The sequence below is a fragment of the Amphiura filiformis genome, chromosome 2 (genome assembly GCF_039555335.1).
Source record: "Amphiura filiformis chromosome 2, Afil_fr2py, whole genome shotgun sequence".
Classification (NCBI taxonomy): domain Eukaryota; kingdom Metazoa; phylum Echinodermata; class Ophiuroidea; order Amphilepidida; family Amphiuridae; genus Amphiura; species Amphiura filiformis.
In genome coordinates, this window is record NC_092629.1 from 16,393,391 (window position 1) to 16,414,728 (window position 21,338).

General features: G+C 36.3%; 1 protein-coding gene across 1 annotated transcript in view; it reads right to left on the bottom strand.

Annotated features, from left to right (window-relative positions):
• The window catches only part of LOC140138548 (gamma-aminobutyric acid type B receptor subunit 2-like), a 50,539-nt gene extending 30,569 nt beyond the window's left edge, over positions 1-19,970 (bottom strand). The window contains exon 1 of the mRNA XM_072160376.1: positions 19,614-19,970. Coding sequence (XP_072016477.1) covers positions 19,614-19,970 — 357 coding nt within the window. The remainder of the gene's footprint in view (positions 1-19,613) is intronic.
• Between the last annotated feature and the right edge of the window lie 1,368 nt (positions 19,971-21,338).

Sequence of the window (21,338 nt, forward strand, 5' to 3'; positions counted from 1 at the left end):
AGGTTAAGGGTTGGCGAGCCTTATTCTATATTTGAACTAGAGAACCTTATTTGTGACGTGTCATGTCAAAAGGAGACACTTTTGGGCAGGATCGTAAATGGAGATATAGCCAAAAATCTGCCCGGGGGTAATATTTCCACAATTTGGGTTTGTTGCGAATTTGTGATGTTATTAATGTTAAAAATATTATCTGATAGTTTCAGACCAGAATAAAACTGGCATCTTGTATTTTTTGAGACATTTTTCAAGGTAATTCCTACTCTCAACATTGTCAATAATATTTTTAAAGGTCGATATCTCAATTTCCAATTTTATAATACCATAACTTACGAACTCAATATCTTCGCTTAGGAATGTCAGATTTCATTGGCGAAAACGGCGTTGTGGAGCAAAATATCTCTATATTATTTTAAGATATGTAAAAACCTCAAATTTGATAACCTGCCCAAAAGTGTCTCCTTTTGACATGACACGTCACATTTATTATTCGGACTAGTGAACCCTCAGACTAGATACCCCGTTATTCGGACTAGCGAACCTTTTTCAGAATTCGGACTAGCGAATGGTAAATTACGTGTTTGGACAAAGGAGCCTTCGGACTAGGGAGCTTTCGGTCTAGAGAGTTGTCACCGCTTAACTAGGGCTCTCTTCCCACATGAGTTTAAAAGCATCAGTTTCATTCCATTTCAGAGTATTAAGCAACCCAGTTAAAGACAAAAAACATGTATTGAATAATTTGTAAACTTTCCCTCTTGAAAAGCAGTGTCATTTTATCTTCGGGAATTTGAGTGTAGTGGAAAATTAATAATCGATCCTGTGCTTCATAAACTGTTTTTACGGTAATATATTACCAGAATCGCAGCTGCCGGTACAAGACGATGAATACGGTAAATATAAGTAAACGTACCCTAACAAGTAAATCGTGTTTTACAGTAAATACCATATTCAAAGAAAAGTGTTGGCACACCCTTAGACCCAACGTGATTTATACTTTTCAAATTCCAAAGTTCAATTTGAAACCCCATTTCTTTTCGATTTTAGTCTTTTCCCGCGATATTTTTTTTATAAAAAGCTGTAGAACGTCGGGTACCATAAACTATCTTGAATCAATCAATTTAGTGCAATGGGGACAAATGTCATAATAGTACTAGTAATTAGATGCGCTGTGATTATTTATTTGACCATCCGCATCAGGAAGTATTGTCTAGCAAAATAGCTAGAGTAATTCGTGTTGACTGTTGAATCATTACGTTGCTATAAAATGTGAAGATGAACTAAGGGTTTCAGAACACATATTCCCAGTTTATTTAAATCATGGAAGTACTAGACATTTATTTATTTATTTATTTATTTATTTATTTATTTATTTATTTATTTATTTATTTATTTATTTATTTATTTTATATTTATTTATTTATTTATTTTATATATATTTATAACAAGCTTTTGGAAGAAAACATTACAAAGTCATATAAAAAATCAAATGCAGTTACCAAACATAACATCATCATGAAGGACAAAAAGATCGCTACTGAATTAGACCTCGACAACCGCATCGATGTTACGGCACAAAACCAAGCTTTTATATCTTTAAAAGACCATAAGCCAATATTCTCTAATAAACCAACATGCAGACTTATCAATCCCACTAAATCGGAACTTGGAAAGATAAGTAAACAAATCCTGGAAGGAATCAACCAGAAAGTTCTAAGTAAGTGCCCACTTAACCAATGGAAGAATACCAACGAGGTGACCGAATGGTTCAATAACATAGATGATAAGAACAACAAATCATTTATATGCTTTGACATTTGCGAATTCTACCCTTCCATCACCAAAGACTTATTATTGAAAGCCATCGAATTTGCCTCTACTTACGTTAGCATTACACAACAGGATAAGAATATCATCCTTCATGCTAAAGAATCACTACTGTATGACGACAAAATCCCTTGGTGCAAACGAAGTAACACTAAATTCGATGTTACAATGGGTAGCTTCGATGGTGCAGAAACATGTGAGCTAGTAGGATTATACATTTTATCCCAACTGCAACATCTAGATATCGAAGTCGGACTATATAGAGACGATGGCCTAGCAACCTGCTCAAAAACATCCCGACAGGTTGAACTAATCAAGAAAGAGATATGCAAAATCTTTGCAAACAATGGCCTTAAAATCACCATCGAAGCCAACAAGAAATCCGTCGACTATTTAGACATCACAATGGACCTAAGAACAAGTCATGATGCAGTCATGTCTGCAGTAGAATTCATCTCGACCTTTGCAGGACTTAACCCCATTAAAAGCTATTAAACCAAGATAACACTCATTGAAACAGCTCAACTGATTAAATCGGATCTTCTCTGGTTGTGCACAAGTGACTGTTTACATGTGCGATATCGCAATAAAGCTGGTATTCATAGCTTCAGTTGAGTAACCGATTATAAAGGAAACGAAAGGAAACAATGTTATGTGTGGCTTTGTTCACGAAATCAGACAATGTCGTGCTTTTTGTAAACCAGCATTCTTGAAAATGAGCAACATAATGATTTTTGACTAAACACGGTTTGGAAATAATTTCTTCATATTTTTTGGTGTTATCTGTCGTTTACATGTCCTTCCTAAAACACAAAATTACGACCCTCTCCAAACACCTAAATTAGCTAAAAATTTAGGACATGTTACAAAACTATATTGTCTAGAATTTTAGAAGAGTACTTTTAATATTGGCCGGTTATTTTTTACACAGCGACGTTAACTAGGCAATGTACTATTACCTATAACATTAACTAAAACACCAAAGTACGAATATTTCCAAACATCTAAATTAGCTAAAAATTTAGGACATGTTAAAAAATCTATATTTTCTAGAACTTTAGAAGAGTACTTTTAATATTGGCCGGTTATTTTTCACACAGCGACGTTAACTAGTCATATCCCCATACTGTTAACGTAGGGCTATTTGCAAAGGTCACGCGTCAATGGGAAAGAGCACTGTGTATTGTGTATAGGAAAACGGACAGTAACTGCAGTATGTACCTACAAACCTTATATGAAACCTAACAACACCATCTTATACGTCCACAAAGAAAGTAATCACCCACCTTCTGTAATAAGGAATATCCCGAAAGCATCAGCAAAAGATTGTCAAATATATCGTCCACCGAAGATATCTTTTGAACGCCGCAACTCCACCATACCAGGAAGCCTTAAAGAAGAGTGGATACAATTACGAATTGAAATACAACCCTGCTGGCCAAAATAGCAATCAGCAATCAGCAAACAAATAAACACAGACGTAAACGGAACATTACATGGTTCAATCCGCCGTACAGCGATACCGTTTCTACCAATGTTGGAAAGAAGTTTCTCAGCCTACTAGATAAATGTTTCCCTCCAGATCACCAGCTCAACAAGATTCTAAATAGAAACACCGTAAAGATCAGTTATAGTTGCATGCCCAACATGCAGCAACTTATATCAGGACACAACAAATATGTGCTGCAATCTGCGAAAACATCTTTGGCTTCGACACAAAACACCACTAATTGCAACTGCAAAAACAAATTGTGCCCTCTTGATGGAAATTGCCTGATATCGGGAGTAATATATCAAGCGACGGTCACAAGGGCAGACAACCGCAAGGAAGAGACATATGTTGGACTTACAGAAGGCCCATTTAAAAGGTCAAGATTCAATGTCCATAACAGTACCTTCAAAATGTAAATCAAAGATACGCCACCGCCCTGAGCAACTACATCTGGAACCTTAATGACAAGAAAGTATCATATTCCATCAAATGGAGAATTATTGCTCGAAGTAAATCGTACTCTACCAGCAGCAAAAAATGCAATCTATGCATTACTGAGAAATACTTTATTATAACTAAACCACAAATGTCAACCTTGAACCACAGAAACGAACTAGCAAGTGGCTGAAAAAAAAAAAAAAAACATTTACTGTGTAACTATAAATAAGTCGCTCTTTTAACATGTTTAGCAATAAGTAGGCCCAGACATGGATACGCACTTAAGACGCGTATTGTGTTGCGCAACTTTAAGATACGCGGTTGCGTTAATTCCTCTTGCGCGCGCATCAAAACTCAAGACATATTCTTTGTCATTTTACACATTGCAACTGACGAGTGTGGATGGGTCAAACCATCCATACGAAACAAATTTGTATTGCGATGTGGTAATTTCACTAATAATAATATATTTATTTATTTATTTATTTATTTATTTATTTATTTATTTATTTATTTATTTATTTCTTTCTTTCTTTCTTTCTTTCTTTCTTTCTTTCTTTCTTTCTTTCTTTCTATTTCTTTCTTTTTTTCTTTCTTCTTTCTTTCTTTCTTTCTTTACTTTCTTTCTTTATTTATTTATTTATTTATTTATTTATTTGTGTATTTATTTATTTATTTATTGGGTCTGAGGAGGTGTGGGGTTTATGCCTATTGTTGAGAATGAACCGTCCCACTCGATTTGTGAAAAGGTCGTGAGCCCTTGTGGTGGACCCAAGCAACTGCATAAAATGAGGCAAAATTGAGAAGAAATGGGGTTTCAACTAAATTTTATTTTTTCAAATATCTTTAAAAAAACCAATAATCTAAGCTATTTGAACAGACGTTAGTGACCTGACCTTTCAATATTGTCCTATGAAATCTCGCCATAGGTTTACTTTTAGGCAAGTGCAAGAAACACACTAAATCAACACAATGGAGCAAATTACCGGTAATAGTGACTTATTACAGGTAATAAGCATGATGGGGCTTATGTCCGACCGTATATGAATACGAATAGAAAGGTGTTTTTGATGCAAAAGTTGTTGCAAAATCATTTGCGAATCAACTGAAAGCATTACATTAAGAAAGCATCATACTGAAATGCAAATATTAAACTTGAGACATGGAATGGCGCGCGGAGAGGAACTTAATAATATATCAATGGAATTTATCAAACAATGAAATAACATACAAATAACGGACAAAACCAAAACACCGATACCATACCAATAATTATCACAACTCATGTGCGTACACGTATAACCAATATTAATTCTTTGTATTTGTTCACCTATCTCTTGAGTGATATAATTACAATATTGATTTACTTAAAGAAAAGAGCAATAAACATATTAGTGATTACTTGAGTACAATCTATTCGTATGCTTTTTACCTAAAAATTGATAAACCGACTCGTATTACCAGAACATCTGAAACTATTATTGACAATATCATTACGAATTGTTATGCCATTCACCAATCTGGAATTTTTATAGCAGATATCAGTGATCATTTTCACATTTTTACTAACACTAATATTAAAATAGATGGAAATAATACTACAGCAAGCAAAACTCAAACTGAATATAAAAGACAAGTTACGAATGATAATATAAATTTGTTATTGATCAAGACTTTCATTAGTTAATTGAAATGAGGTACAAAATGACGAAGTGAATCTATACTAATTTCAGATCTAAAATCAATGACTTGTATGATAAATGCGTACCGAATAAAAATAAATCGTAGAATAAAGAGCCACATTCTCGAGGGATAACAAAAGGACTTTTAAAATCAATTAACCATAAAGATAAATAATGTATATATCTTTTCTGAAACAACGTATGACTGCCAAACAAGAACGGTATAAAATATACAGAAATAAAATAAATTCGCTCCTTAGGTAAGAAGTCACTATTACCGGTAATAAGTCGCCTATTACCGGTAATAAGTCACGACTACAGGTCAACTTTGGCTTCACAGATTGAAAGTATTCCTGGTATTGATGAGCACTATAGTGACCCTACAGACTTTGTATTCGACGTAAAATATTTGATGTTACATATCTACTGCGTTATTTAATTTAGTCCCATTCTATTTCCAGTAATGTTTAAGTTATAACGAATGTTTGATGACGTGAAATCGATAATATATTTATACCAGATATTATACGTAACATATAATCATCAAACATTCGTTAGAACTTAAACATTACTGGAAATAGAATGGGCCTAGATTAAATAACGTAGATTTGTTACATCAACTATTATACGTCGAATAGTCGGAGTCTGTAGCGGCCCTATCAGTCAAGCAAAAGTTTGCTTTTTACACCCATCAATGAGCACGAAATTCTTAAAATAATCATTGGACTGGACTCCAACAAAAGTCCGGGGCATGATGGTCTGGGTTCATTCATAATATAAAAAAGAGAACATTTTTCACGAGTCTATTTGCACTGGTAAAATACCTGACAGTTTTAAAGTAGCCACGGTAATCCCGCTGTATAAATGGATGAAAATTTTGTTTTCAAATTATCGCCCAGTGTCTGTTTTACCTTTTTTTCAAAGATTCTGGAACGTCTTGTCTTTAACAGGTGCATGTCATATTTTATACAAACGTCAGTATGGTTTTAGAAAGAAAAAAAATCACATAATGGCAGTGCCTCATTTCAAATGTTTAGTTTTAGTTTTGGTTTTGGTTTTGGTCACGTGGTTTCCTATTGTCCTGCCTAATCATATCGAGCTCATTGTTTCTACCTTTTGTTAAAAACTAAACATTTGTGACAGGCAGTTTCGGTTTTGGTTTCAGTTTCTTATAAGTGGTGTGACGAAGAAAATTATTTGATTTGAAGTTACCTACTCTAAGTATACAAAAGAAATGTTTAAATTTCGCAGTGCAATATTCACGAGGAGAGAAATTGAGCATGGTAATCTACATTGAAAGACGTGGTTTACAAAATCGAATAAGCCTAGGCTATTTCACCTGTGAAAAAATATAGACCATCGAAATATTTGCATTCGAAATTACAAAAGCGGCGACTAAGGGTCCTTTCAACTTTTCTGTTTCGGTTTCGGTTTCCGGTTTCGGTTTCGGATCTCATTGTTATTTTGAAGTGTTAGCATGGTACGTGTGAACAATCCTTTTATTCTAGTCTTTTGTTGACTACAGAAAAGTTGAACGAAGATAACTTCTGTTTCGGTTTCGGGAGTTATGTTAATTTCTGACATGAAAAACGTGAGATGAGAGGGTTGATGCTAATCTAGACAAAAGTGTCTAAATTTTACGGTCGTAAATTCGCGATAAATTGTACGGCTTCAATTGACTTGCGTTGGGTGTATAGGTACTCCAGCCTAAGCGGGAGTAGGCTCGTGAAAATAGCCCAGCGTAGAAATATACATTAACATGATTAATATAAATTGTTCGTGTAATCGCGCAAAAAAAATCGGTCATATTATGATTATGTAGCGATTAAATGGGGAATTATTTTCGTCCCAAATACACCTTAAAACTTGGTAATATGCAACACCAGAGAAGTGCGTTGAAGTGAAACTAATAGGATTTCTTTCATTGGAATTGGTAATCTGATAATTGCTTCAGGCAAAATTGCCAGACTCAAATCTATTTTAAATGTATATTATTTGAGAGAGTGGGGATGATGAGACGCGGAGATGATCTGGTGGAGGGGAGGGGAGGGGAGGGGAGGAGAGGAGAGGAGAGGAGAGGAGAGGAGAGAGGAGAGGAGAAGAGAAGAGAAGAGAGGAGAGGAGAGGAGGGGGGGGGGAGGGAGGGAGGGGTAAAGGAAATACAACATCCAATATAATTCAGATATCCTCATAATTCAAGAGATGGCACAGGTGTGAGTTAGGGAGGGGGAGAGACAGACAGACAGACTAGAAAGAGAAGAAAGCGAGAGGAGAAGAGGCAGGGGTCCTTTTTCTTTAAATGTCATAGTAATATGGACCATAATGACACCAAATTTGCGTTCGGACCTGATGTAGGCCTATGACATGAGTAAGATTGCCCACTTGAGACGCCAGTGTTGCATATAAGCCCCCTAATTGACTTATCCAACCTTTATTGACAGACATAAGTGTGATTGACAGCACCTATTATTACCTCTTCAAATGAGAAGCATGATGCCCCAAACGTAACAATGAAGTCAACTTACACACCATCCTACTTAATCCCTTGCGTGTTCGTTTCTGAACAATAGAGCTCCCGAAACAGAAAAGATGAAACGAGGGTAAGTGCAGGCCCTATGTCTTTGTGTGAGAGCCTAAGGTTCTAAATGGCTTTGTTATTTGTGTGGCGGGACGGCCGATTGCCAAGAGCAACACGATTCAGTATCGAAGTTACGTAATGTTACTATGTCAACGGGATCACGCGCTAGAGTAATGAACCACGATCGAAATGATCACCACATAAAGTATATGGCACTCGAAGGCATACCAAAGTAGCGTGATCCGGTAACCAAGAGAATTACGTAACCACTTCGATGCTGAATTGTCTCAATGTGTGTTTAAATGGATACCTGGTTGGACTATAAGTTGATTCTGAAAGTCAGGTGGTCGGGTTGACACCAGTTCCCAAAATGGGAACACGAAAAGCCTTGTGGTGAGACGTGGGCAAGTCGTGGGGGCAGAACCCCACCTTCGATATCTTTTACAAGTAGAAGTGCATCTAAATAATATCACGTAGTATTTGTCTTCTTTATCTTCAACAATATTTTATTTACATAACTCCAGACTACAACGTACAGGATTCAGTCACACCCCTATACAAAGCATCCCACTCCTACAATGGTTCCGGTCATACTACTCAGCTAGCACCCTCCCTCACCTATCACACGGATCCACCGAGTAAAAGAAAGCATATAAGAACGTTAAAAGCGTTACATGTGATTACACATATCAGACATACAAAAAAAACTAAGTTATTTGGCACAAAATGAAAATTTGGGCAGTATGGCTCCGCTCAGCGCATGCTAATAGTGACGACACTTACGAACACATGCAAGCATGTATTAGTAAGGTATCATCATAATCTCATATACACATAATAAACAATATGATTCCAACAGACTGTGCCTATCACCACATAACATAATAAAATATGTACCATGTAAAAAAATAAATTATCTCAACTTACTGCACTCACAAAAATAAAAAGGGGGTAAATTTTGTATATAACATTTGTGACTCCTCGCCACAACTGAGCCCGGATGTCGCCAGTGCCACTATTGAGATATGCTCCATCGAACTTAACAATAAACAATAGGAAAGAAAGGATTTATTGACTGTTTTATTGATTTTCACTACTTAAATGTCAAGTACTATAGACATGATATACATCATTTTAAAGCTAATTTCAAGCAGAATATTTTGGTTGAATATCTCAAAAATGATGATTGGCGACATCCGGGCTCAGTTGTGGCGAGGAGTCACATTTGTCCATGCCTCTTCCCTATAAAATATCCTCACCTCCCTCTACTATAAAATAAAACTCGTCTCCCCCACTGTAAATAATTTGGCTCACAATTTGTCTCCCCCCTCACTCATAAAATATACAACTCACCAAAATAACCTCCTCCCAACTCATAAAACAGATAACTCACCAAAATAGCCTCCTCCCTTACTCATAAAATATATAACTCACCAAAATAGCCTCCTCCCTTACTCATAAAATATATAACTCACCAAAATAGCCTCCTCCCTTACTCATAAAAATATAACTCACCAAAATAACCTCCTCCCAAACGCACAGTACTCCTCGGACTTAGTTGATGTAACTCTAAGGAACACTACTCTATTTAGTTGATACTCCACTCAGGATTAACCCCGGACTTCTCGCAGGGCCGGCGTTAATCCCTACTTCTCCACATTGGTTGATAATCCACTCAGGATTAACCCCGGACTTCTCGCAGGGCCGGCGTTAATCCCTACTTCTCCACATTGGTTGATAATCCACTCAGGATTAACCCCGGACTTCTCACAGGGCCGGCGTTAATCCCTACTTCTCCATATTGGTTGATAATCCACTCAGGATTAACCCCGGACTTCTCGCAGGGCCGGCGTTAATCCCTACTTCTCCACATTGGTCGATAATCCACTCAGGATTAACCCCGGACTTCTCGCAGGGCCGGCGTTAATCCCTACTTCTCCACATTGGTTGATAATCTACTCAGGATTAACCCCGGACTTCTCGCAGGGCCGGCGTTAATCCTACTTCTCCACATTGGTTGATAATCCACTCAGGATTAACCCCGGGCTTCTAGCAGGGCCGGCGTTAATCCCTACTTCTCCACATTGGTTGATAATCCACTCAGGATTAACCCCGGGCTTCTCGCAGGGCCGGCGTTAATCCCTACTTCTCCATATTGGTTGATAATCCACTCAGGATTAACCCCGGACTTCTCGCAGGGCCGGCGTTAATCCCTACTTCTCCACATTGGTTGATAATCCACTCAGGATTAACCCCGGGCTTCTCGCAGGGCCGGCGTTAATCCCTACTTCTCCACATTGGTTGATAATCCACTCAGGATTAACCCCGGGCTTCTCGCAGGGCCGTCGTTAATCCCTACTTCTCCATATTGGTTGATAATCCACTCAGGATTAACCCCGGTCTTCTCGCAGGGCCGGCGTTAATCCCTACTTCTCCACATTGGTTGATAATCCACTCAGGCCTGTAGGCCTAAGTATATCCTACAAAAAGCAACATATGCACAAAGTCCGCTTGAATCAATAAAAATAAATAATAAATACTGCCCATCACTTACCACGTCTTTCCGTGAACGCTGAACATTCACATAAAAAGATATGAATATTTAAATACTTTTTCACACAACGCATAGGCCTAAATAGGATCATAGGCCCTGAACATGACAATCTAGGTATACTTTCACCAATGCATAAATAAAATCATATGACATTTTAAGTATCTTTCTCCAAAGCAGAAATAAAATAAAAGTGACTTACATGACAATTAGAATATTTGGTATGGGTGTGACCGATAATAATAATCCAAAATTTATATTGTTTTTACATGTTTTATAGAACGTCAATATTCTTTGTTTACATATGACATGCATGTATTTATTTAAAAGATTAAGATGCAGGACGTTCGAACATGACCAAACTGCCTGTATATAATCTCAAAAAGTTTACATAAATATCTGAGAAAAACTTGAGCAAGGCGACATGACATAAATAAATGCAGCGCATTGCAATTAATAAGATGGCGAAAGGGAAGGATTACCTGAAGAAAATAATCTCAGCAATTAAATGTCACATAAACATTTGTGCCATCACGCTCCAATAATATAAAATAAACATCCCCAGGTTAATCAGATGGTACATGCATACGCGCACTCATGCACTCAGCGCGTAGTGATTTTGACTCAAAACATGCGACTATTTTCATAATTTTATATCGCCAAAATATTTAAAAATACCTTCCCCTTGGCCAGTCTGAACGCCCCAAATGCAACAATGATATCAACTGGTCAGGAATATTTGCTGATCCGTATGAGCCCAAAAATTCAACAATATTACGTGCACAGGATGACTTTAAAGAGAAAAACGGAAGACGAAATCTTTAGAATTTTGAGAAACCACGAACTCACACATAGAAACCATGTGCGAACTGCAAGAAGCAATTCTGACAAAATCCAAACAAAAATAATCATCAAATTACACATTTTGCAACTAGACCACATCCAAAATAACTCATCTGAAGGATCTATAACATATTCCTGACAGTCTAATATCACTCAAATTCCCCCAAACCGCGATTTATGTGAAATATCAGAATTTTTAACAGCGAATCTCAAGAACTTGCCTATCAAACGGATCCACCGAGTAAAAGAAAGATTACCGCGTGGAAGACTGACAGAGCCCAGCCAAAGCGCGCTCTGATTGGATACGGAGATAATTGATTGAATACGTACGGCGCGCTAATTGGCTGACGGAGATAATTGATTGACTGAAAATTACAAGAAATCCAATTTAAAGGGATACACGCGATTTGGGGATATGAAAATGAAAAGACAATTACCCAAATATAATATTATTTGTTGGCTTGATTTGCCCATACCGTTTCATTTGAAACGAATTAACAAAATTTTAAAAAAATGAATGAAAAAAAATGAATGAAAAATTACAAGCATAATTATATAGCTTATAAATTACAATTACGGACAGTGATTCCAAGTGGCAACGCTTTTCAAAAAGTTATTTCCTTTTTTTCGGTAATCGCCAATATGCAACTCTAGACATAATTTTTCACCAGGTATGCAAGTAGACACGTAGAAAAAGTGATCCCGCCTGGGAATCGAACCCATGAATCGAATTCCCGTCGATCATGCCACTCATCATGCAGTTATTGTTAACTACATGTATGCACACAACACAGGGGCACTCACAATAGGCAATTGAACACTACTGGTAGCGCTGTGTTGTAGCTATATGGGATGAACTAGTTAGCATCATATATCAAAAAGTATAAAAAGCTATGATTTTAGTACTTGCTCTATGTTTCAATTACTTATTCTTTTCCAAATATCTGAATCTTCAACCCGGTAAAAGCTTTAATAACGGGGGGACATACATTTTATTAAAAAGAAATCCTACCATCTATCCAAACTCGCCGTGTTATTCCAATGCACATTTTGCTTCACCGGGCAGCCATTTTTTTGGTCGTATTTGGAAGATTGGTGTCATAAAACCGTCATAGGTACAAATTTAGTACTTTCTGTCAATAAATTATGGCTTATTCTCTACATGTCAATCTTTAAATAATTGGCATAGTCCTTATAATAACGGTGGTCCGCCTTGATGAGTAAATGACAGCAAACAGCTGCAAACCAGTGAAAAATACCCGAAAACTCGGTCAGTGGAGCTCCGCTCGTACATGTCAATAGTGTCATTATCGATTGGATTAGTCGTCCGTAGCGGACAATTCGGTCGCTCATTGGATCAATATTATCAGGGGGTAATAAATTTGCATTGGACAATAGATTACTATATAATGGTTTAGTACTGCATATATCGGTTTAATCTTCAATAAGCGGGTTTATGGCTGGAAAGGTCACGGTGAATATGCCGTGGACGACACTGCACTATGTGTTTTTCCATGTTATGCAATTCTTCGGGTTATCTGTCAAAAAGAGCATGAGCAATATTAAAGTGCCTATGATTTTGGGACACCACAAAAAATGTTTAAGGGGGTACTACACCCCTGCCCAAATTTGTGCCTATTTTTGCATTTTTCTTAAAAATTAATTATAGCGCATTGGGGACAAGTAAGATATGTATATAATAGGGGCAAAGACTATACTGCACTGTAAATTTCATTTCAGTACAGACAACAATTGTGGGGTAACAGTCAAAAATGAGAGAAAACCAATATTTGATCAATAAATCAATAACTACTTGCTTTGAGTTGTAGTCCTTGCCCCTATATACATATCTTACTTGTCACTAATGTGCTATAATTTTTGAGAAAAATGCAAAAATAGGCATACAATTAGCCAGGGGTGTAGTACCCCCTTAAGTGTCAGACATAATGATACAATAATCCCCCATAATCGCTTTCATTATAATGTTACTTGTTGTTGAACTGCGATTTGTGCCACGGCAGTGGCTATAATACGGAATTTCCACTTAAAAATAGCCCAATTGGGTGCTATGTAGGTCTCTAAATCTTTTAATTACTTTATTTATTACACCCAATGTTGGAATTCATGTCTTTAATTTGGGCTCATACTGCTATTGAATTATAATGTTGCCAGATTAGCATGGGAATTAGCTTAATTTGCTTATGCATGAAATTGAATTCATGTTAGTTGACAAGCTTGGCTCCTATGTTTGTACCTATATGCTTCGTCCTGAGTTCTATTCAACCACATGCATGCACTCCATTAGACTTCTCCTTAGTCCACTTGCCCATTTTGCATACTCTGGCCATTACATTTAAGCATAAAACTCTGATTTATATTGATTTGTGTGCAACTGATAGATTTTCACATCTGTATCTGATCTTTTCAGTCACCGCTCTCCCTCTGTTTGTTAGCTTCCCAAGTGGATTACTGACTTTGCCTTGCGGTTAAGATTTTTAACACGGGACTCTATTGAGAGTTAGGCCAATTTCTGGCCTAACTAAAATTGGCCATGATGTAATGCATCTTTAAATGGATCTGCCTTGTGATTGGTCGCCCATATATCGCTATTGTTTAAATCTTCACAACTGTCTGTGGTATTTGCGGCGCTTTTGTGTTGACGCGAAAGTTAATCTCTCATCAAACATCTAGCGCGTCTTGTACTATACCATGCTTAGTACTTGTGGTTAATGGACTGATAAACAAGTATGCTTGACTGTGTGTTTTTAGAGAGCAAAGTCCCGGGGTAAAGTTCTGCTTAAAATTCAAAGTCCATAGTCGGATTTTCGGGGTTCGCTATCAATAAACTGGTAGATTCCAAAATCAGAATTGTTCAGTATTAAAGTGAGCCATTATAATTATGCAAGATAATGTTGCATTCAGTTACTTTTATTGTCACTAATTATCTTATATTTTTAACTCTTTACCATTTTACTATTGAATACTTTAATTTTAATAAACATCAGTATAATTTTGAGTTCAACAAAATGGGTTCATCATGACTAATAATAACATATTTTTAATAAAATTCGACTATGGCATAGTCTAGCACTCCATGGGATTCACTGACTATTGGGTTAAATCTTATCTAATGCATGATGGCCATGAGATCCAGATAAACAATGTTCGCCAGCAGTTTTGTATACATAGAAGATTAGGAGTAGTAGCGATAACTTTGTTTAACAAGAATAATTTAGGCAGTTATTAAATGTGCTGGATATGTGTTTTGTTTGTGGATAAATTTGGCTATAATCAACAAAATCTGGTGCATGACTTAATTTCAGTTCAGATTGACACCAAACACGTTCAAATTGTTAACATTTAGATGAAAATATTATATTTTCTGAAGTAATGTTGGTTGTGATCATGTTGATAATAGATCTAATATTGTATATAGAATTAAAATCTTAGTATGGACCATGTGGGAGTCAGTAAATCTCCTATCCTTTATCGTTTTATGGATAAAAAAGGACTCAAAATGTTATTGATAAAACAATCGATATCTTAAACATCAGTTTTGTCTTTTCAACAGGAAAAATCCCATGCAAAATAAAGTTTTTAGGGCATAGTTATGACATGGGCATAATTTATACACGTAGGCTATAATATTGAACAAATGTACCCCCATTTGACTTGTACTTATAGATAGGAAGGTAAATAAATAAATTATTGCATTATTTTATTAATTTAATAGTTTATTTATTCATTAATTAAAAATGACCTTGGTCCAACAAGATTTAAGCAAAACATCTTATAATTCGCTGTCGTAGTGCACGTTACAATATGACCGTTGCTAGGCCAACTGGATCACGCTTTCTTTGTTACGAACCACTGATCGAAATGATCACAACACAAAGCCTATGGCATATCAAAATTCGGAACAGGTGTATGAGCCCAGGCTTGGAGCAGTAACCAATGGTTACTAACGTGCACTACGACAGAGAATAGAACATTCATGTGATTCGGCTGGTTAAAAGTAGCCTCAAAATGTAATTGAACCAAATGATACTTTTAACATTAATTTTGTCTTTTCTATAATTATTTTTTTTTAAAACGGGTTTGAAATAAACATGATCAAGTTTTTCCTATTTTTCTATGACTTATATTATAAAAATACAACTAGATACAAACTAGAAAAAGTCACAGTGTACTTCTTAAACATGTTTAATACTATTAAACATTGATAAAAGATAGAAAATACAATTTAACATTAATACTATATTAAACATTAGTAAAAGACAAAAAATGAAAAGACAGAACAAATTGGAGTTATAAATTAGAGAGTTGACAGAAACTTTTAGGATAGGAGTTTATGTTTGTCCCATTATTGATAACCTTTTGGACTGTCATGAAAAATGGTAGATGAAATCGCGAAAAATGTCATATATTGTCGTGAAACTTTACTTGATGGTATTTACAATCGGAGCGCCCACAATCTATGTGGTTAATTGAGCATTTCATGAAATGTGGTGGATGTGATCACCATGAAGCGCCAAACATATTCAAGGTCATGTCAAGGTCATCTGAGGTCTGCTGTTGGATTGTTGGACGGTAATGAAACTTGGTGGGTGTTATCATCTTTCAGTGGGGAACATTTTCCAGGTTATCTGAGGTCAACTGAATATTGATTGTCGGATTGTCAGGAAACTTGCTTGGATTGATATGCATGGAGATTTTTGTTATACAATTCTGAATTAGATATGCTTAGCACACATTTTAAGAGTAAATTTGTATTTCCTATATCCTTGGTGGTATTTACCAATAAATACCCATATGTCCCATCCGGAAATTAATTTACACATAAAACAAATTACCAGCATTATCATGGACTATCAATGCAAATTATGAAACATGGTCTTCATCCGTGGCATTGTCTTTTTAAAGACATTTCTTGTCACCTTTTACATGTTTTAATAAATTAATGATTTTATCGGGAAACTTACTGACAAGGTCATGTTAAGTTACTCCCACATTAACAATATTACAATGTTTGATGCATAGTCTGAGTCGGAGATTTGAGATTCACCAATCGGACATAATAATAGAGAACAACAATACCAGTTATCATTGTAACATGCAAAACATTCTCAACATTAATGAATGTGACAACAATGTTATTGTTCATGAAGGAATTTAATAAATTACTTACTAGCATCACTCAATGCTCTACACAATGGTTCTATGGAACTCGCATCGTCTTATATAAATATGTTATTTTAATATCTATTATTTTGGTAGACAAATTTCAAAGGTTTCATTTTGTCCATTGGATTCACGGATTAATTATGTAGTATGTCTCCCCAGAGACGGTTTTTTACTTTTATATCGGAAAGTCGTTTTTATCATTCTTTTGAAATATCTGTTGTCGGGCAGAATTTCTGATTCAGATCAACATTCATGTGAAAATCGTCCCTGGACGATTAAATACCCCACCCCGGTCAAGTATCAAGTAGCATAATATTGGTATTTTCGGGAATCAACGCACAAGTGTAAACGAAATCGGAATATTCGAGAAATTCATGGTTTAATGGAATTTGATGCGATTTTAAAAGTTGCACATGTAAACAAGAATACGCGGTATGAAATTGCATACCTTAAATATAATAATAATAATAATAATAATAATAATAATAATTTTAAGCCCCTAAAGGCAGCGCAAGTTGACCTCAATGCTGAGTGTGACAGACAACAGGCCCGATCTGATCCCTTGCTCTTTACGAAAAGGCCTGCAATATTTACATGTCCAGATATTGCTCTTCTGGTACAACCATTTTACGTGACTCTCCGAACCACAGCACACTATGCACGTTTAGGGCCGCAATGAGTGGGATAGAGGATAAATGAGAAAGCTCATGATCTTACAACCTTGTGTGGACTAAGGATGACCACCATTACCTTTCTCCTCTGTTCATCCGCCAGTGGACTGCCGTTGACTTTGGAGGTCGTAACTCATCCGCCTTCACTACCGATGCTAACTACTAATGCTGGCTCGTTAGATCCGCCGTTGGTCCTTGCCGTAACCCTAGCAAGGGATGCTAAGGGGTACCCATTGCTTGCCCAGGGCACTGCCCCCCCCCCCAAGTCTATGGAAAGGGGGAGGGGTGACTCACTGTCCCTCCACGGGATGCCTTAAAAAGGGTCCAGCCCCTACCCCCGCTCATAAAAATTATCATAGTCTCTTAAATTGTAGAGAAAACAATAGGTATACCTGGAAACAATTTGTAACTTAATGTCTTTTGTTGTAGGTATCTCAAAAGGATATCCCCAACAACATAATAAAAAAGGAGAGAAAATGAAGCGGGGTAACAAGTTATATAAAACTAAAACGGCTACCGTACTTGTTCGCCGTAGAAGTGACGTAATTAATCGGATTATATCATAGCAATAGATGAATACAATTTTGAATATATCGCCCTGCACGTTCATGCGGTACCTATGCATTGAACCATAGATATCACAAGCAGGGATAAAGACCTAGATCGTAATTATATAGAATATTCATATCATGCTGATCACTCGCACCTGTAAGATTAGTATCTTTAAAAAGAGTGGATTGTATTCAATCTAAGATTGCAGACAGACACAGGAGATAAGTGCAACTTGCTTGTAGTAACATGGAATATATTCATATATTGTATTCATCTATTGCTATGGTAGTTATTCCGATTATTGCATTACTTCTACGGCGAATACAGGGCATAAATGTCAATGTTGGTCCAAAAAATGGATATAGTTTGATTTTGAATCACAATGGTCACCAATTCTTCCGCCAGGAAAACATTAAAAAGGGGCCAAGTGTAATTCGGTATCCAATGGATCATGTGAGTTCGTGGGTAAAATGTATATCCATGTAACCGCGTATTTGGTATTGTATTTCTCATTTTATTATTTCTTTTAAAGAAATATTTCGTGATCCTAGCATCCTCTTTTTATGACATTTTCAGTAGATATCAACGAAAAAGCTTACTCCCAACATTTCACTTGATTCAGACTTTGCGTTTGCTAGGCCAGTGTTGTAATTTGGTCTGGTGTACCAGAACGTAGTTCAAATTTCACGATATTTTTGCTAAACGAACCTGCAAGACATTTTTTGTATATTTATTTATTTATTTATTTATTTATTTATTTGTTTATCTAAGTATTTATTTATTTATTTATTTATTTATTTATTTATTTATTATTTAACCTGGGTTTTTTCAAGAATTTTGCTTAACAATATGCAGACTATTGTTTCTTTTCGGAAACAAACGCCCACATAGTATTGTTACCTTTCGTTTGCTTTATAATCGTTCACCCAACTGAAACTATAATACCAGCTCATTGCAATATCGCACAGGTAAAACAGAAACATGTGTAGTGTGGATTTAACCAAAGAAGATCTGATTTAACATAGTTGAGCGGTTTTCATGAGTGTTATCTTGGTTTAATAGCTTTTAATGGGGTTTAAGTCCTGCAAAGGTCATGGTGAATTCTACTGTAGACAAAACTGCATCATGATGTAAGCCAAGGAAACCAACTAGTTGTGGTACCAATCTTTCATAAACACCGAGTACAAGACTACTGGTTGCTTCCGTGGGATAGTCCGACGAGTTTTTCTTAGTTACCAACTATATTCTGACTCTAATCGCTCAAGAAAGATTTAACCACAAAAATCCACTAACCAGATTCTTTTCGGGCGGCGCGTTCACTGGATTTTCGTGATTCGTCTATCTTGCGCCATGAGAGATATATGTGATGCGATCAAGCCAAATCAGTCGGAACTCGGAAATATTGATTCTGAGATATAGCCAAACAAAGGGGATATTTCCTTTTGTTTCCTATTGTTTTGGAAACTCTTTAACTATTCATATCTTTGGAACTGGTTGTTCAATTTCAATGCGGGTTTCTGCTAAATGCAGCTTTGTAAATTTTTTTCAATATCCTATAAGAAACCGAAAATTTAATATTTCCGAGTTCCGACTGATTTTGCTTGATCGCATCACATATTTTGGTTCATCTTAAGTTTGGTAGTGACGTATGTGCGAATTATAGCGATCATAGCTTGAGCTGAATATAGTCTGGTAACATAGAAAAAGGGTACTACTCGTCGGACTACCGTGGAATTGGACTGCACTAACTAGGCCATATACTATTCTTCTTCCTCCTTTCATTCATTTACATCTAACTCACCTTTGTGTCATTCCACACCATTTTGAGATCGTATTCAGGTAAAATGTCTGGTCTGGCATTTATATGATCAAGTGCCATCGCCACTGCTGGTAAAATCCCACTGGAATCCCATACACCGCCATGTGAAAAGAACCCGCCAAGATAAATGGGAATTTTGCCATCACTTGTGATGTTGTTTGCAATTCCTCTATTGGTTTCACTGTTTGTTTCTGATTGAGAAGCATTGAATGATATCGCCTGCGTTGTCACTTGTATACTACCAGGAACAGCAGTATTAGAGCTAGTGTTCGTACCGAATGTAAAGCTGACCGATAAAAAGAGGATACAATCCAACACTAACAGTACTTGAATTTTCATTGTCAATGTTATTATGTTATGTAGGATGTCATCAATCAGAAAACAAAATGCTGTATGTACCAATGTGAAAACAGCTCAATTTTCTTCCATCAGAATGATTTCTGCTATTGTATCATCAAAATGTACTGAAACGTTAATTCAAGAACAAGGTGCTTCAAGCGCAGTGAACATCATACTTAGGAGATGAATATCACTATCTGGGCATTGATCATGCAGAGCCATGCACACAGAGGATTCGACATGGCATGACTAAACGCCTCCATATGAATCTAATGCATTTGCCAGTAACATGGTAAAATCCTTGAGGGTGCACTACCTCTTTGCACGGTTGTTTGATGTGATCATTTATTAATCTAACAAAACATTATTATAATGTTCAATTCTAGAGTGAATAATACCAACAGCTATCACACTAATAAACTGAATAGACACATATATTTTGTACAACTTTCAACATAGACTTTCGTTTGTATTATATCAAATTATTCATCTATCTCTGCTTTTTTGTGGTAATTTTATTTCTATAAACTGTACATCTGTGTGCAAATTGAGGGCGCTATTTACATATATTTTTAATTGAATTAAGCCAAATAATATGATATATACATTTTATGATAAAAAGTTTTTTTGATAATTCCCTAGTCATTAAGTAGTCTGTTTGCTGATGTTCTAATATCATTTTACTAATGTCTACCCCTTGTAGATGCAAACAAGATTTTAGATAAATAGCGCCATCATTGTTCAACTTTTCTTTAAAATGACTCAGTTTTGCATGCTATCAAACAGCCATGTTTGGAACGCATGGCAAAGAAGAGTGACCCCAAGAATCACATCTTAGACGTAGTGCCTCACAGGTAGAATCCGACCACAGCTAAAAGCACCTGCTGTTTCTTAAAATAATGTATGTGCTATTTACTGCTAAGGCCTAAAAAACTGCAATGCCCTTAGAGCCCCAAAGCAGGATCGGTCCGTTGGTTTACTGTTTTTAGCTATTGGGTATCGGGACACGAGTTTTCTCGACCTATCGATATTTTCCAATACACGAAAATCAGGGTTTTCTGCCACACTAAGCAAAACAAATTGATATGTTTTTATGACGTTAAAACTATTAGGTGTATTTCCCCCCAATTGTTTCTTATTGTGTTCAAATGTTATTCTTATTCATTTGATACCACCCTGTGGGTCAAACTAGAAACCACGGACCCACCATAAAACCCTTAACCAACCATATTAGCCATTGCCACACCATGACACCCCATGACCATCATGATGTCCCTTGACCTACCATGACACCCCTTGACCCCTTCATGACAGCCATTGACGCACCATGACACCTACTTTCTCTCCCTCTTCGTGATACCACTTGAC